This window comes from Myxocyprinus asiaticus, chromosome 25 (assembly GCF_019703515.2).
Source record: "Myxocyprinus asiaticus isolate MX2 ecotype Aquarium Trade chromosome 25, UBuf_Myxa_2, whole genome shotgun sequence".
In the NCBI taxonomy this organism is placed as follows: Eukaryota; Metazoa; Chordata; class Actinopteri; order Cypriniformes; family Catostomidae; genus Myxocyprinus; species Myxocyprinus asiaticus.
In genome coordinates this window covers 29,664,793-29,681,053 of record NC_059368.1, presented here as the reverse complement: position 1 = coordinate 29,681,053, position 16,261 = coordinate 29,664,793, and the positions used below count along the sequence as shown (strand labels likewise).

Below are 16,261 nucleotides of genomic sequence, written 5' to 3'. Positions count from 1 at the left end.
GATGGTGTGATGTTTGCTTCCAGAATTTGCTGGCTCTGAATGTTTTCTTGGTCTTCCAGACCTCAACTTGAACTCCACTGTTCCTGTTAACTGCCATTTCTTAATGACATTATGAACTGAGGAAAAGGCTACCTGAAAACACTTTGCTATCTTCTTATAGCCTTCTCCTGCTTTGTGGGCATCAATTATTTTAATTTTCAGAGTGCTAGAGGCAGCTGCTTAGAGGAGCCCATGGCTGCTGATTGTTGGCACAAGATTTGAGGAGTCAGAGTATGTATAAAGCTTTGAAATTTGCATCACCTGGCCTTTCCAAACGATGATTGTGAACAAGCCATAGCCCTAACAAGCTAATTAAGGTCTGAGACCTTGGTAAAATTATCTGAGAGCTCAAATCTCTTGGGGTGCCCAAACTTTTGCATGGTGCTCCTTTCCTTTTTTTCACTCTAAAATTGTACAAAATAAAAATAATACACTAATATTGCTTAAAATGTTGAAAAGAATGTTTCATCTTTAACTTCATGCCTTTTGGAGATCAGTTCATCTTCTACTCACTTAACTATTCACAGCAACAGAAATTTTGACCAGGGGTATCCAAACTTTTGCATGCCACTGTAGATCAATAAACAAAACCATAAAACCTTTGTCTATAGGACACAGTGTGGTCATACATTTAATGGGGACTTGAGTTTATATGCTTTAAGTGGATTTTTTTTTTTTTTTTTTACATTTTTGCTGACTTCAAAAATGCTTGTCTATTTGAGAAAAAGGAATACAGCCTAAAGGTGATGTGTGTAATGTTTTTGATGTTAAAATATGTTCTCCTACTCCAGCTATAACTAGAAGTCACACTGACATCCAGTGATCAGCAGTTCTGTGGACGGAAACGCCTTGTTGATGAGAGAGGTCAACAGAGAATGACCAGACTGGTTCGAACTGACAAAAGTCTACGGTAACTCAGATAACCGCTCTGTACAATTGTGGTGAGAAGAATATCATCTCAGAATGTTGTGTCTGATCGGTGTATATATAGTACATATATATATACACTGGTGGCCAAAAGTTTGGAATAATGTACAGATTTTACTGTTTTGGTAATTGGTACTTTAATTCACCAAAGTGGCATTTAACTGATCACAAAGTATAGTCAGGACATTACTGATGTAAAAAACTGCACCATCAAATCTGGACAGGCCCCATTTCCAGCAGCCATCACTCCAACACCTTATACTTGAGTAATCATGCTAAATTGCTAATTTGGTGCTAGAAAATCACTTGCCATTATATCAAACACAGTTGAAAGCTATTTGGTTCATTAAATGAAGCTTAACATTGTGTTTGTTTTTGAGTTGCCACAGTATACAATAGACCGGCATGTCTTAAGGTCAATATTAGGTCAAAAATGGCAAAAAAAGAAACGGCTTTCTCTAGAAACTCATCAGTCAATCATTGTTTGGAGGAATGAAGGCTATACAGAGCTTGAAACTTCCAAAAAACTGAAGATTTCATACAAAGGTGTACATTACAGTCTTCAAAGACAAAGGACAACTGGCTCTAACAAGGACAGAAAGAGATGTGGAAGGCCAGATGTACAACTAAACAAGAGGAAATTACATCAGAGTCTCTAGTTTGAGAAATAGACGCCTCACATGTCCTCAGCTGACAGCTTCATTGAAATCTACCCACTCAACACCAGTTTCATGTACAACAGTAAAGAGAAGACTCAGGGGTGCAGGCCTTATGGGAAGAATTGCAAAGAAAAAGCCACTTTTGAAACAGAAAAACAAAAAGCAATGGTTAGAGTGGGTAAACAAACACAGACATTGGACAACAGATAATTGGAAAAGAGTGTTTTGGATCTTAACCCCATTGAGCTTTTGTGCAATCCCCAGTGCTCCCAGTTCATCTCTGGGAACCACTAATTTTGTTCTTCTTCGGTTGTACATGGTAATTGCTCTAATCTTTTGCCCTGAACAATTGCGAGCAAAGCAGCGAGACAACAATGGAGAAAGCACACCAGAGAATCACCCTGTCCTTTGCTCATTCACACCCATTAATCACAGACCAGTGGCATGTTGTGCACTAATTAATCCACTAGTTTGAACATGCCCTGTGAAGAGACTGTGAGAGTGAATGTTGTGCTTATTTTCTGTGATATTTAAATGTATTTCAGTAAATAATGAGAGGAGTTTTTAAATAATAATGATAAACACACAGAGAAAACATCTGTATACTGTATAAAGAATAACCTGGCCGCACGGGTTCCAGATAGGGCCAATTTTATGCATTTTTTTTCTCACCTAAGAAAGAGGGGAATTCAAAACAAATATAAAACATTAAAGGAACATGCAGCAAAGTTGTACTTAATAAAAAATAAATTGAGATTTTGAAACGTATGTATAAAATCATGACCACTCACATGATATAAAGACTCCAGTCATATCAGTTACCATATGAAAGCTGTTTTATTCTACATGGAGAGGGTCTTCTCATGGGGGCTGCCATGTTAAGATCACTTGACCAACCATAAATGCCTACTACTTGCTCAATCTCAGTAACCACCCAGTTATTGGACACTCACTCATGGATTAAATTAAACATGGTTGACTGTGAATAGTGAACTTTTACAACGGCCTTGGTTACTGAGGTTTGCATTTGAATGATGCTGCATCCACACCATCAGATGTTAGTTTAAGTCTAAAATGACATGCATAAAAAAAGTACTGAGTGGAGGGGGAGAGGATCCCCTTCAGCATATCATGGCGCTGATTTTCTGACCTCTTCAGCCAGACGCGGACCGTTTGGCATAACGCAGCAGCCGTTTCAGCTCAAAAGGAGATATTACAGAATTACAGCCTCAATCACCATTCACTTTCATTGTATGTAAAAGAAGACTGAGGCCAACATACACCATATAGTACATAACATCTTATGTATTACATAGAAGAAAGGAAGTCATATGGGTTTGTAACACATAAAGGGTCATTAAATGATGACAGAATTCAAATTTTTGGGCAATCAATCCCTTTAACTCGTGGTCACCATTGACTTTAGGTGTATAACGACAGGTTCACACATCTTCCGTGGGCGTGGCGTGAGCGGCGCCACTCACATTGGCCGTGTCTACTACTGATTGATTTGCTTTTGTGTCTTTTCTATAATCTCCTGATTATTTTAGTGTTGAACGGCACCCAGAGCCGCTGAGCTGAGCGTGAGCCGTGGCAAAAATAGGCTCAACGGCAAAACTATCCTCACTGCTGCACTTGCAGGGGGAACGGTGTTATCTGATAATATAGGCACCGAAACGAAAACGTGCGGCTCACGCCCCGCTCACGGAGGATGTGTGAACCCGGCATAATAGCAGCAGCATGGATATTCTGCTATAAATAACTCATTTTGTGATCCAAGGAGGAAGAGATTCAAAGACATACACGTTTGGAACAACATAAGGGTGAGTAAATGATGACAGAATGTTAATTTTCGTTGATCCTCATAATCACGTATAAATCACGCCCCCTAACGCACAAGCCACGCCCTTTGTCTAGTCTTTACTGCCTGTAGAAAGAACACAGCTTGCGTACTGCAGCAAAGTAAATCGTACCGGTTACTCATTTATCGTACAGTCATGGTGTGCCACGGGCAGTGACGCGTAACCGGCCACCGACGAATTACAGCCGCGGGTGACAGTCCGGTGAGTAAACCAACAGCATGTAGCATTCGCTGAAAAGATAAAAAAGTATTTCATGACCTACAACCAGCGTGCAACTTTCACATGACGCTACACAAATGAAAACACCGTTGATTGTTTATCTTTCACGTGAGCTTGTCTGTCTGCAAATTGGTGCCACTTCAAAAATCAAAGGGATTTTATGCTGTTGGAAAAAGTCGCTTCGCTTCATCGGAAGTTTTGGTTACTGTTTCTGTGTCTCAAAACCTAGCGAGCTGCCTACATAGACAGCATTTTGGGCATCACAGGCGCGTGTAGCATGTCTAGGTAAGCAGAGTCAGAGACTGCCTTGTTCTGGACATGGTGTTAGTGAAACAAACCTGTTTATTTTCGAGAGACACACTTGATGTTAATTTTATTGACGTTGTCTTTGTAACTTAGTCATGTTACTCTGCTCTCCCACCGTACTACACTCAGTCAGTCAGTGCATCAGATTTATATTTGGTGTGGTAGATCTTATTTAGGGACGTTTGTTCTATTATAGTATGCACTCATACACATGTAGGTGAAAGGTGAGCACCTCCACCTCTGTTGTTTATAACCCTGGGTGTGATCTGTAGTGTACATCACATCAAGTATGCTACATGACTTCACCAGCCTTAAAGGGATAGTTCACCTAAAAAAGTAATATTCTCTCTTCATTAACTCATCCTCATGACGTTCCAGATGTGTATGACTTTCTTTCTTCTGCAGAACGCAAATGAAGATTTTTAGAAGAATATTTTAGTTCTGTAGGTCCATTCAGTGCAGGTGAATGTTGGCTAGAACTTTGAAGCTCCAAAAAGCACATAAAGGCAGCATAAAATTAATCCATAAGACTCCAGTGGTTAAATCCATGTCTTCAGAAGTAATATGATATATGTGGGTGAGAAACAGATCAATATTTAAGTCCAGTTTTACTATAGATGTCCGCATTCACCAGCCCTCCTATGCAATCTCTTCCTATAAGAGTTCTTTTTTTGTTTTTTGGGCAAATAAAATTTTTCGCCAACCCACTGGACAGGGAGGAGAATTTATAGGAAAAAAGGACCTAAATGTTGATCTGTTTCTCTCCCACACCTATCATATTTTCTCTGGATTTAACCATTGGAGTTATATGGATTACTTTTATGCTGCCTTTATGTGCTTTTTGGAGCTTTAAGACTTTGGTCACCATTCACTTGCATTGTATGGACCTACAGAGTTGAGATATTTTTTCTAAATATCTTCGTTTGTGTTCAGCAGAAGTAAGAAAGTCATACACATCTGGGATGGCTTGAGGGTGAATAAATGATCAGAGAATTTTTCTTTTTGGGAGCTATTCCTTTAAGACATGTGTATGACATTAACTTTTCTGATCTTTACATACTGCAAAACAAATGTATGAATGTATGAAAAAGGCCAATGACAAAGTAAAATTATCTGTGCATTTTTGTGTTGCACATTAAAACAGTGAAATTGTGTAAAGGAGTTGAAAAGACAGTGTACCCGGCCTGTGACGATGCCTACAGACCGGGATCCTCCTGTCACTGCGAAACTCCTCCATCTCATCTTCCTCTCCATCTTCTGGGGAATGCAGATATGGGTCACCTTCATATCAGGTAAGCTTGTGGTAACACTAAAATTTCAAACCCTTTTTCATAGAATTAGTTGTGGGGCGTAGCCTAATTTAGTTCTGAATAAGTTTTATAAGTGATCTGCAAAGTGCTTAAGGTTCACTGAATTTATTATTTATGACTTTGTTTTATTCAGGCTTTGTGATGGACAACCATCTAAACCGGCACACATTTGGCTTCATCCAGAGCCGGCTCTTCCCGTTTTACCTGCATATCGGCTCAGCCTGTGCTTTCTTCAACCTCACTATCTTTGCCATGTATCACCCCAGCGACCTGATGGATGACAGAGAGGCTTTCCAGGTACTTGGAACATAATGTTCCCAGCAGAAGCACTGTGCCTATGAGCCAAATGGATTTTGAATGCATCTTCCAAAACAGATTGAAATGTTTGTATGTACAGTAAGTTTTTTGACTTAAATACTGTTGCAGAAATCACACGCTCACATGTCTAAATTTGGTCAGTCCAATCAAATCACACTTTCCACAGATCATTTGCTTTCATCTGAAAATTTTGTGATCACCATCCCACCCTTGTGTCGCTTAACGCTTTCTAATTTTTTCTCCTGTGGAACACAAAAGGAATCATTATCAAAATGTCAAAGCAACATTAATTAAGCGATTAACGTTGCTTAACGATTCTTTTAGTTCTCTTGAAGAAGAAATGTTTAGAATCAAGTAATGCAATTTCTATTGGATGTACTGCCCTCAGCATCCTGTTACCTGTTAATGATGAGATGATTTAACATTTTAACAGATTCTTGCAAAAAGTGTGTGTGTGTGTGTGTATATGTCCCAGATGTGTTTGACTTTCTTTCTTCTGCAGATCACAGATGAATATTTCTAGAAGAAAATTTCAGCTCTGTTGGTTCATACAATGCAAGTGAATGGTGACCAACATTTTGAAGCTTCAAAAAGCACATTAAGGCAGCATAAAAGTGATAAAAATGACTCCAGTGGTTAAATCCATCCCTTCTGAAGTGATCCAATTGGTTTTGGGTGAGAACAGACCAAAATATAACTCCTTTTTCACTGTACATCTTGCCATTGCTGTCTCTAGGCACGATCATGATTTAAAGCTTGATTACACTTCTTAGTACTTGACGCATGCACAGAGCACTTGATGGCGCTTTAATTGAGCTTGGAATCATGATTGCCAAGGAGACTGCTGATGTCAAGCTGTGTAGTGTAGTAGTTATATTTTGGTCTGGTCTCACCCAAAACCGATTGGATTGCTTCTGAAGACATGGATTAAACCACTGGATTCTTATAGATTATTTTTTATCCTGCTTTTATGTGCTTTTTGAGCTTCAAAGTTCTGGCCACCATTATCTTGCATTGTATGGACCTACAGAGCTGAAATATTCTTTGTTTGTGTTCTGCAGAAGAAAGAAGTCATACACATTTGGGATGCATTAGGGTGAGTAAATGATGAGAGAATTTTTCATTTCTGGTTGAACTATTTCTTTAAGTACACAAACATAGTAACAGTTCTTGGTTCATTTTGAGCTGGACATGATGAAATTAATGACTTGCGGTTCAGTATTTATTTATTTTTTATTCATTTTAAAGAACCGGCAGATAAGAATGATTCTTTTGGAAGGTAGCCAGTGAGCCGGTACGCCTGCCTGGCAATGATTTTGTTGTTGATTCAAATGAACTGCCTCATAAGAGTCATTTGAGCGACAGTCGGACTACAGTAATACAGATGAAAAAGAAGAAACCTCTCAAAGCCAAAAGAGAAAGAAATACAAGACAAAAGGAAAGGAATGGAAAGAGAGTTACCATTCAAAAATGTTCACAGGCAATTATAGTCATATGCAAATTGAATTAGAGGTGCCACAGTACACTTTCTAAGATTCTGATAGGTCACTTCAAACATCTTAGCACTTTACAAATATGGTCTGTTTCCACTTTCGTGCAAACAATCATTCGTTAGCCATAACATTAATCAAGTTCCCATCATTGGTTTTACAGAATTTATGTGCAGATGTCACAGGTTACAGGGCACCATAAACAATCCAAACACTGAATAGGTGTTATCTATTTCCCAGGACTGGAGGTCGTCTCCCTAACTTTGGTGGAATGCAGTTTTTCTTTTCACCATCTGCAGAAAATTAAGACAGAGCACAACAAAGAGCATACACAAGTCAAGTCATTTTTATTTGTATAGCGCCTTCACAGCACACATCGTTTCAAAGCAGCTTTACAGAAGATCATGCATTAACTGAAAATGAAACTGTAATATCTATAAAGTTTTAGAGTCATCATTGTGTAGTTTGATAAAATACGATTGTGAATTGTGTTTAAAAATAAGTAATTAAATAATAATTGTATTAATAACCCCAGTGAGCAAGCTGAAGGCTACTGTGGCAAGGAACACAAAACTCCATAAGATGTTGGTTAATGGAGAAAAATAACCTTGGGAGAAACCAAGCTCACTGTGGGGGCCAGTTCCCCTCTGGCTAAACAGTCATGAATATAATGCCAATATTAGTTATTTATGTGCAGTGCAAGTCATGGTTTAAATTGAGTAAACTAAGTAAGTGTTAAGGGTCAGTGTTTAAACAAAGATTTTGTATGAACTGTAAGATTAATGACTAATGTCTTTGAAGTTCATCCTGGATTAACTACAAATGTTCACATAGATGCAATTGTCCTTGTTAGTTGGCTGATAAAGGATTTTGTTGGCAATTCATTGATTAGTCTGTGTATTCCATTTCAAGAGTGTAGTTCATCATTAGACCAAGGTGATGCAGGCAGAGATCAGTGAGGTGCATCGCAGTTCAACCTGGCCGGTAATTTCGGTGAGGTCTATCATAAATCCAAGGTTCAGGCAATGGCATATGATGTATCCCATGTCTTATGGTTGGAGCTGGCATCAGTTCATCCTCTGAAGTCCATCGTAATAGACTGAAGTGATGTTTGGCTGGCACCGGCTGCTATTAGTCGTCATCACTCAGAGATACGTAGCAGTGGAGTCCAACACCAAGCAGGAATGGAGCTGGATCTGTCCGGTTCTGGTGACCTCAGGATAGGAGTCCCGAGGTTGAGAAAGGGAAACAAATAAAATAATATTAGCATAGATGCCATTCAGTTTATTGCAGAGTTATAGATCATGATCATTGTTTCTGGTTCCGGCAGACCTAACTAAGGCATCCTAATTGTGAGTTGATGGATAAATTGGGTATATGCCTGGCTAAATAGATGAGTCTTTAGTCTAGACTTAAACTGAGTGAGTGTGTCTGCATCTCGAACAGTGTTAGGGAGACTATTCCATAGTTTAGGAGCCAAATATGAAAAGAATCTACCTCCTTTTGTGGATTTTGATATTCTAGGAACTATTAACAGGCCAGAATTTTGCGATCGTAATGATCGTAACAGAATATAGCATGGTAGAAGGTCACTTAAGTACTGCGGAGCTAGACCATTAAAAGCTTTGTACGTAGATAACAGAATTTTAAAATTAATATGAAATTTAACAGGTAGCCAATGTAACGACGATAAAATGGTGCTAATATGATCATATTTCTTGGTTCTAGTCAGCACTCTTGCAGCTGCATTTTGAACCAATTAAAGTTTATTTATTGAACTTGCTGGACATCCTCCCAGTAATGCATTACAATAATCTAGTCTTGAGGTCATGAACGCATTAATTACTTTTTTGGCATCAGCAACAGAGAGCATGTGTCGTAATTTAGCAATATTTCTCAGGTGGAAGAATGCTGTTCTACAAACATTGGAAATTTGATTTTCAAAGGACAGATTGGTATAAAATAAGTTCTTCGCTGTTGAAGACGATGTAATGGTACATTCATCAAGAGTCAAATTATATATTAGCGGCTTGTTTTTAGAGGTTTTTGGTCCAATAATTAGTACCTCTGTTTTGTTGGAATTGAGTAGAAGGAAATTTCTGGCCATCCAATCTTTTATTTCATTGATACACTCTGCTAATTTGGAGAATTGTGAAATCTCATCAGGTTTTGAAGAAATATAAAGTTGGGTGTCGTTGGTATAACAGTGTAAACTTATTCCACGATTCCTAATATCTTCCAGGGGAAGCATATACAAGGAGAAAAGCAGAGGCCCTAAAACTGATCCCTGTGGCACTCCATACTTTTGTTTGGTTTGACAATTCCTCATTTACATAGACAAAGTGGTAGCGGTCTGCTAAATAGGACCTAAACCATGCTATTGCAACTCCACAAATACCAACATAATTCTGAAGCCTATTCAAGAGAATGTTGTGATCTATCGTGTTGAATGCATCACTAAGATCTTAAAGCACTAGAAGTGAAATGCAGCTGCGATCAGATGATAAGAGTCATTTGTAACTCTGATAAGTGCGGTCTCTGTACTGTGATGAGGCCTAAATCCTGACCGAAATTGTTCATATATACTATTTCTCTGTAGAAATGAACATAGTTAGGAGGATACTATCTTTTCTAGTATTTAAAATCGGTCTATAATTAGCCAGTTCTCCAGGATCAAGTTGTGGCTTCTTAATAAGCGGTTTAATAACTGCCATTTTAAAGTTTCTTGGGACATGTCCTGAGGATAGCGAGGAGTTAATAATATTAAGAAGAGGTTCTGAGATTACAGGGAATACCTCTTTTAAGAGCTTAGTTGGTATTGGATCGAACATACATGTTGTGGCTTTTGATGTTTCCATAAGTTTTGTTAGCTCTTCATGACCTATGACAGCGAAGGATTGAAGTTGCACATGAGGAAAATTATGAGACACTGTTTTCTGAGGTACTGTGACAGATAATTCCAGTTTTATTTCTGATTATTTCAATTTTATTAGTAAAGAAATTCATGAAGTCATTACTCTTGTGCTGCGACAGAATATCTGGTTCAGTCGAGGCTTTATTCCTAACCAATTTGCCACAGTACTAAATAAACACCTAGGATTGTTGTGAATTTTCTGTAAGTTTGCTAAAATATGCTGACCTGGCAGCTTTTAGTGCCTGTCTGTAGCTACAGACACTATCCTTCCATGCACAGCGAAATACCTCTAATTTTGTATTCTTCCACTTGCTCTCCATTTTCCGAACAGCTCTCTTGAGAGCATGAGTGTGATCATTTTACCATGGTGCAGGGCTTTTTTCTTTAATTTTCTTTAATCGAAGGGGGCGGCACTATCAAGAGTGCTAGAGATGACTGTATTTATATTTTCTGTTATTTCATCAAGTTCTTCTAGACTTTGGGGTTTACTGAATGTATGAGATAGATCTGGAAGATTATTAGTGAAGTTATCTTTAGTGGTCGAAAGAATAGTTCTACCTGAACGATAGCGTGGTCTAGATTGAGTAACATTAGCTGATCTGAGATGTCATCGCTCTGCGATAGAATTTCTATAGTATCAACATCAACTCCATATGACAGAATTAAATCTAGCGTATGATTATGGTGATGAGTTGGTCCTGTTACATTTTGTCTGACTCCAAGAGAGTTGAGAATATCGATAAATGCTAATTCCAATGTGTCATTTTCATTATCTATGTGAATGTTGATGTCACCAACAATTAAAGCTCTATCTACATTAACTACAAGATCTGATAAAAAATTTGCAAATTCACCAAGGAAATCCAAATAAGGCCCAGGTGATCTATATACTGTAGCAAGGGCAAAAGATGACAGAGGTTTTTTATTCATATTTGATGGTGTCGTATTAAGCATTATTAGTTCAAAAGACTTAAATTTATATCCTGTCCTCTGAGTAAAACCTAAAACTTCACTATAAATTGTAGCAACACCTCCTCCTCGACCCTTCAAACGAGGCTCATGTTTGTAACAGTAACCTGGGGGAGTTGATTCATTTTCATAATTCAGATTCATAAACTAATATATTCATCCGGTTTAAGCCAGGTTTCAGTCAAACAGAGCACATCCAAACTATGATCTGTAATAATTTCATTTACAATTAGTGCTTTGGTAGAATAAGATCTAATGTTTAGTAGCCCTATCTTTATATGATGTTTATCTTTAATTTTTTTGTTTTGTTCAAGTTTGACCTTAATCAGTTTTTTCTAAATGATTTAGTGAGGGTTTTGTGTTTGGTAGTTCAGGGAACAGACACAGTCTCTTTGTGATATCTAGGTGATAAGGCCTACTAATGCACATAGTCACCTAATATGACAATAAAATCACAACTAAAATGTCTCTTTCTCTCATTCAATTAATAATGATTGGATAAAAATAGAATCAAATGGTTATAGAATGGTTGATTAATTATGTAATAATTATAACAGATACATATGTTTGTGAATAAATGCAGTAAAATATAAGTGCATATTCTCCCGGAGCCGGGCTGAATGAATAATCAGTGTTATTGCATTCCTGATATAAATCAGACACTCAGTCACCCCTCAGATGACATACATGTTACTTGCACCTTATTGTAAAAGGAAGATAAAAAATTTATTAATATAATAACAATAAATGAGGATGATATAAGATGAGATATAACTTGTAAGAGTAAACGCATACTCAAATATTAACCCCTTCACTCCCCCCTCTTTAGACCGGTGTGGGGATCTAAAATCAAACCCTTCAGCATGCTGATCACTGACTGTCAAGTTTATTTACAATTTTGCTTTTTTTTAAGTTACAATTAGGTTGGGATTTTAACCCAGGTCCTCTTGCCTGCTATACTGAAAATTATTTATTTTTACTCAGACTACGAAGTTGTTTTGTTTTTTGTTTTTCACATCTTTTCTCACGTAGGACACCAATGAGCCAGGACTGCCCCTTTGTTCCTCCTCAAAAAATATGTACATAATGCCCCTGGTTCACACATATGTAAAAAGATGTTACTTAGAGGTATAGTTCACTCAAGAATTATAATTCTCCCATTATTTATTCACCCTTATACTTACTTTCTTCTGCAGAGCACAAAGATGTTTTGATAGAGATATAATGTGTTTATATCCATACAATGCAAGTCAGTGGTGTCCAACACATCCAAGCTCCAAAAAGCACATGAAGGCAACATTAAAGTATCCCATTCAACTCAAGTGGTTTAATCCATGTCTTCCAAAGTGATCCAATCGGTTTTGGGTGAGAAACAGACCAAAATGTAACTCCTTTTATCTTTAAATCTTAAAGGTGCTTTAAGCGATTTTAGCATTCTGAAGCTTTCACCTGACTGAGCCGTTGAATTAGCCATGCCCCCTCACTCCAAAACCCCACCCTCCAAAGATAAAGAGCAGCATTGTTTGTTCCTGTGGCTGTCAAATTCAGCAGTGGCACAACAGCGCCCTCAACTTACAAACATTTAATGAATTGTAGCCTCAATGATCCGATTCAAATTCAACACTAAGAGAACGAGCAAAATGATTGACCGGCGAAAAGTGTCAATGTCCGCGGTTTGCGGACACATTTTTGTTTGCTGTTTATAAAGTCTACAGCTGTCGCAGAGACCGGTGAGATATCTCTGGACACTTATTTCATTAATATCTTTAAGGGAGTAGGACAATTGTTTGCATACTTTTCCATAAATAAAAATCGCTTACAGCACCTTTAACATTGTTGTCTCCTAGATGCGATCGTGATTTGAAGTTCGATTACTTGTCCTCGCACTTGATGCATTTGCATTGTATAGCTATAGCCTATTCATCTCCATCAAAATATCTTCATTTGTGTTCTACAGAAGAAAAAATGTCATGAGTTTGATGAGTAAATGGGTGAGTAAATGATGAGAGAGTGATCATTTTTGGGTGAACTATTCCTTTAAACTTTATGGAAGAAGGTGGATGCTAAATAAAAATAATAATAAAAAAAAAAAACATTTTGATACCATATGCTTTCTGATTTTTCCTCAGATCTTCATTTATTTCATCTGCGTGTCTGTGGCGGCAGTGAATGCCCAGTGGTTGGGTCAGATGACCTCGGAAATTATGGCAGACATGCACCTGATTGAGCAGGCATGCGGGCTGGGTCAGGACATTGGACTCTCGTCCAATCGGGAAGCCTACGCCAAGCTCTGTGAGACAGACCCCAAGTATAAAAGGCTGAGTGGTCGGCTATGGCTTTATCACCTGCTGTCCTCCCTTTGTAACCTCTGCTGTATTGTATGTAATGGATACAGCCTATATTACCTGGCAGAGAACCTCACCACACTCTGATCGCCTGAAGTTATACTCTCTCAATGCAGTACAAAACCCTCAATTTGTGTCTGTGTGTCTCCAGCAGTGATGACCTACCTTCAGGATCTGGGTTACCTCGGACATATCTGGTCACCATTATTATGGATTGTGTCTTTTTAAACTTGGATCTGTATTGTATTGTATGTAGTTTTTATGTTGTGGACAATGGCTGCTCATTTAAATTGGAAGCTGTTACATCTTTGCATGGTTGATGAATCAGAAAAAGTTGTAAACTAAAACAAATTTAAGAAGTGGAATTACTAAGGGCTATTTATTAAGCTATGAAAACCTTCTAGAAATGCTTATGTCACAAATGTGTTTTCTTGAAATAAAAGAAACCTCATTCTTTCAACAAAACAATTAAAATATATGAGATATTCAATGTACAGGGAGATTTTCCACGTTTAGAGAGTCTCCATGCTCGATTGGAAGCTTTTGCAGTTTTGAACACCGTGGCTCAGTCTCAAAACCAAGAGAGCTGCCGCCTATATAGACATCATTTTTGGACTCCGAATGTCCTCACTAAAAGTTTCGAGAGAGTCCATGTTCTGGACATGGTGTAAGAAATGCAATGAATATGCAGTCTTCTGACGCGTTATAAAAGTGACTTGACGTGCCGTCTTAAGAACACTACGTTCATGGAGCGAGATACTGCAAAAGCAGTATGAGATGCCATGCAATGGCCAAAGACGTTCGTCTGCTTGTACATAGACCAACAACGTTTTTTATTGCACAAAAATATAATAGTCCTCACATTGATCACAGCAGGTAATTGAAGTCTTACAGAAGTTGTCTTGAAATTGAAGGTGCTGCTTTGATGGCTATAGCAATGGTGTTTAACTTGGAAGAATTAAGAAACGCAACTTCTCGGGAGTTTACCGCGCTGACGGTCTAATAGAATGCTGAGGCATAGTCAGCTCACTAAAACCTCAGAGAAGTTGGAATCTGTGGTGGACAACTAGTTAAATTAAGTTAAGGCTTAAATGGTGTCTCAGCACTGTTAGTTGCTCTACATAATGTGGTCATGCATGTTTTGTTCAGTTTGCTCCCAGCTGCCTCACTAACACATTCATATTTTTTTTGTTGTTTTTTTTTTACTGAGATTGACAATGTATGCAGTGTAGTTGTATGTATATATTCTGTATATGTGTGTGTGTTAGCCTGATTTATGAATTATGTACAGTACAACTTTTTAAAAATGAATTAATTTGCTGTCAAAACATTTAATTGCACTCTATCTATATGCATCACATTGATCTTTGTTGTCAGCCAACATAAACCAGTTTCTCTCCTGTTTGGCCACTTTTGCATGCTGTGCCTTTGCCTTTCGCATGTGCTAAACAACAGTAAACCGGACTGCCTGGGTGTGTGCGAGACGTAGTGTGGCTAACAAGCATCGTAGTCATCAAATGTGCATTTATTTGTGGGCCGCTACACCTTGCTTTGGAATGTTCCATCGGTATTCAGTCACTTTGCACTTGTTCTTTCTTTCTATCTGTGTCCATGGTTTTCTCACTACATCCCGTAATCTTTATGTATTCATAACAGTTAAGGTGTGTTGTGTAGAGTTATCCTCCAGGGCGTTTTCTGTTGTATGACATAAAAAATTGTCCTTGATGTTGCTGGTGAGGCTTTGGGTTTGTCCCTTTAATTAGGGATTAAAAGACTAAAGTTCTGGCATGAAACTTGGTCCTTTGAACTTCTTATCAATCAACTCACATGTGAAATGTTAAGCTAATCGGTTTGCATGGTGTAAGCTGAGAGGTCCTTTGACATGTAATCGGGTAGCCAGTCACCTCATATACTCTCTCTTTGTCTGGCATTTGAATTGCTCAGTTGCAGAGAAGCCTGTATTATTGCAGTGCAGTTTTTCAATGAAAGCCTCCTCCTCCACCTGTGCCACCTGTCTAGATCTGTTACATGGGGATTGTGTATTTATGTCTAATTGTGCCGTAGCACGTCCACATGCTTAACACATCAGTCTGTGTATGTTATAGTAGTAGCAATTCTTTGAACTTGCTCTGCAACTGCAGCAGTGTAACAGATCGACTCTGCCAAGACCAAAAGGCTATCAACATGTTATACCAACATTAACATGCTAAACCTTTCCAAGAGTTGTCATGACTGAACTACATCTAATGAATGCAAATGAAATGGCAGCTACTGTATGACCACTCAAGTGACTCCATGTTTATAGTTGTATTTAGTATTTTTGCGTCTTATACTGTTACTGAATCTCCAGGAATTGTTAGCTGAAGTGTCATTCCCTTTCTGGGTATGATTTTAGAAGATGAAGAAATTTTGCATTAAAAGGTTTACTATCTGAATGAAAAGTAGACAACTTACATACTGTCTAAACCTGTAACCAATGTAAAGCTATTTATTTATTATTGTGCTGCCTAATGGAAAGGGGTGACATGTTTATTTTTAATAAATGTATGAAACTGTATATAAATTCTTATGTTTTGTTTAAAGAATATTGAGAGTTCAATACAAATTAAGCTCAATTGACAGCATTTGTAGCATAATACTGATCACCACAAAAATGTATTTTCACTTGCCCCTTCTTTTAAAAAAGCAAACATCTGGGTTACACATTTTTGTGGTAATCAACATTATGCCACACATGCTGTAAATTGAGCTTTACTTCTATTGAACCTGTAATATTTATTTAATATGTGAATGTAAAATGAAGTCAAGAACACTGTAATTGAGAATATTTTACTGGAATCTAAATGTAAACATTAAATGTATCAACAAACGTTCCATGTTTTCTCAGAACTACAGTACAATAG

General features: G+C 37.9%; 1 protein-coding gene across 2 annotated transcripts; it reads left to right on the top strand.

Annotated features, from left to right (window-relative positions):
* Nucleotides 1-833: 833 nt before the first annotated feature.
* Nucleotides 834-16,188, top strand: LOC127415727 (transmembrane protein 205-like). 2 transcript variants are annotated; one of them, XM_051654580.1, is made up of 4 exons: nucleotides 834-3,688; nucleotides 5,157-5,304; nucleotides 5,456-5,619; nucleotides 13,143-16,182. In XM_051654580.1, the coding sequence occupies exons 2-4, from the start codon at nucleotides 5,205-5,207 to the stop codon at nucleotides 13,443-13,445; spliced, it is 567 nt and encodes a 188-aa protein (XP_051510540.1). In that variant the 5' UTR covers nucleotides 834-3,688; nucleotides 5,157-5,204; the 3' UTR covers nucleotides 13,446-16,182. The 2 variants fall into 2 exon arrangements, with proteins under 2 accessions (XP_051510540.1, XP_051510541.1); XM_051654581.1 differs by lacking the exon at nucleotides 834-3,688 and adding an exon at nucleotides 3,700-3,991 and having other exon boundaries at nucleotides 13,143-16,188.
* The last annotated feature ends 73 nt before the right edge of the window (nucleotides 16,189-16,261 follow it).

Excerpts from the sequence above, each read along its gene's own strand:
- LOC127415727 (XM_051654581.1), top strand. The coding sequence starts at position 5,205 with ATGCCTACAGACCGGGATCCTCCTGTCACTGCGAAACTCCTCCATCTC. Across the intron at positions 5,305-5,455 it reads ATGGGTCACCTTCATATCAG|GCTTTGTGATGGACAACCAT; the intron begins GTAAGCTTGTGG and ends TGTTTTATTCAG. Across the intron at positions 5,620-13,142 it reads ATGACAGAGAGGCTTTCCAG|ATCTTCATTTATTTCATCTG; the intron begins GTACTTGGAACA and ends ATTTTTCCTCAG.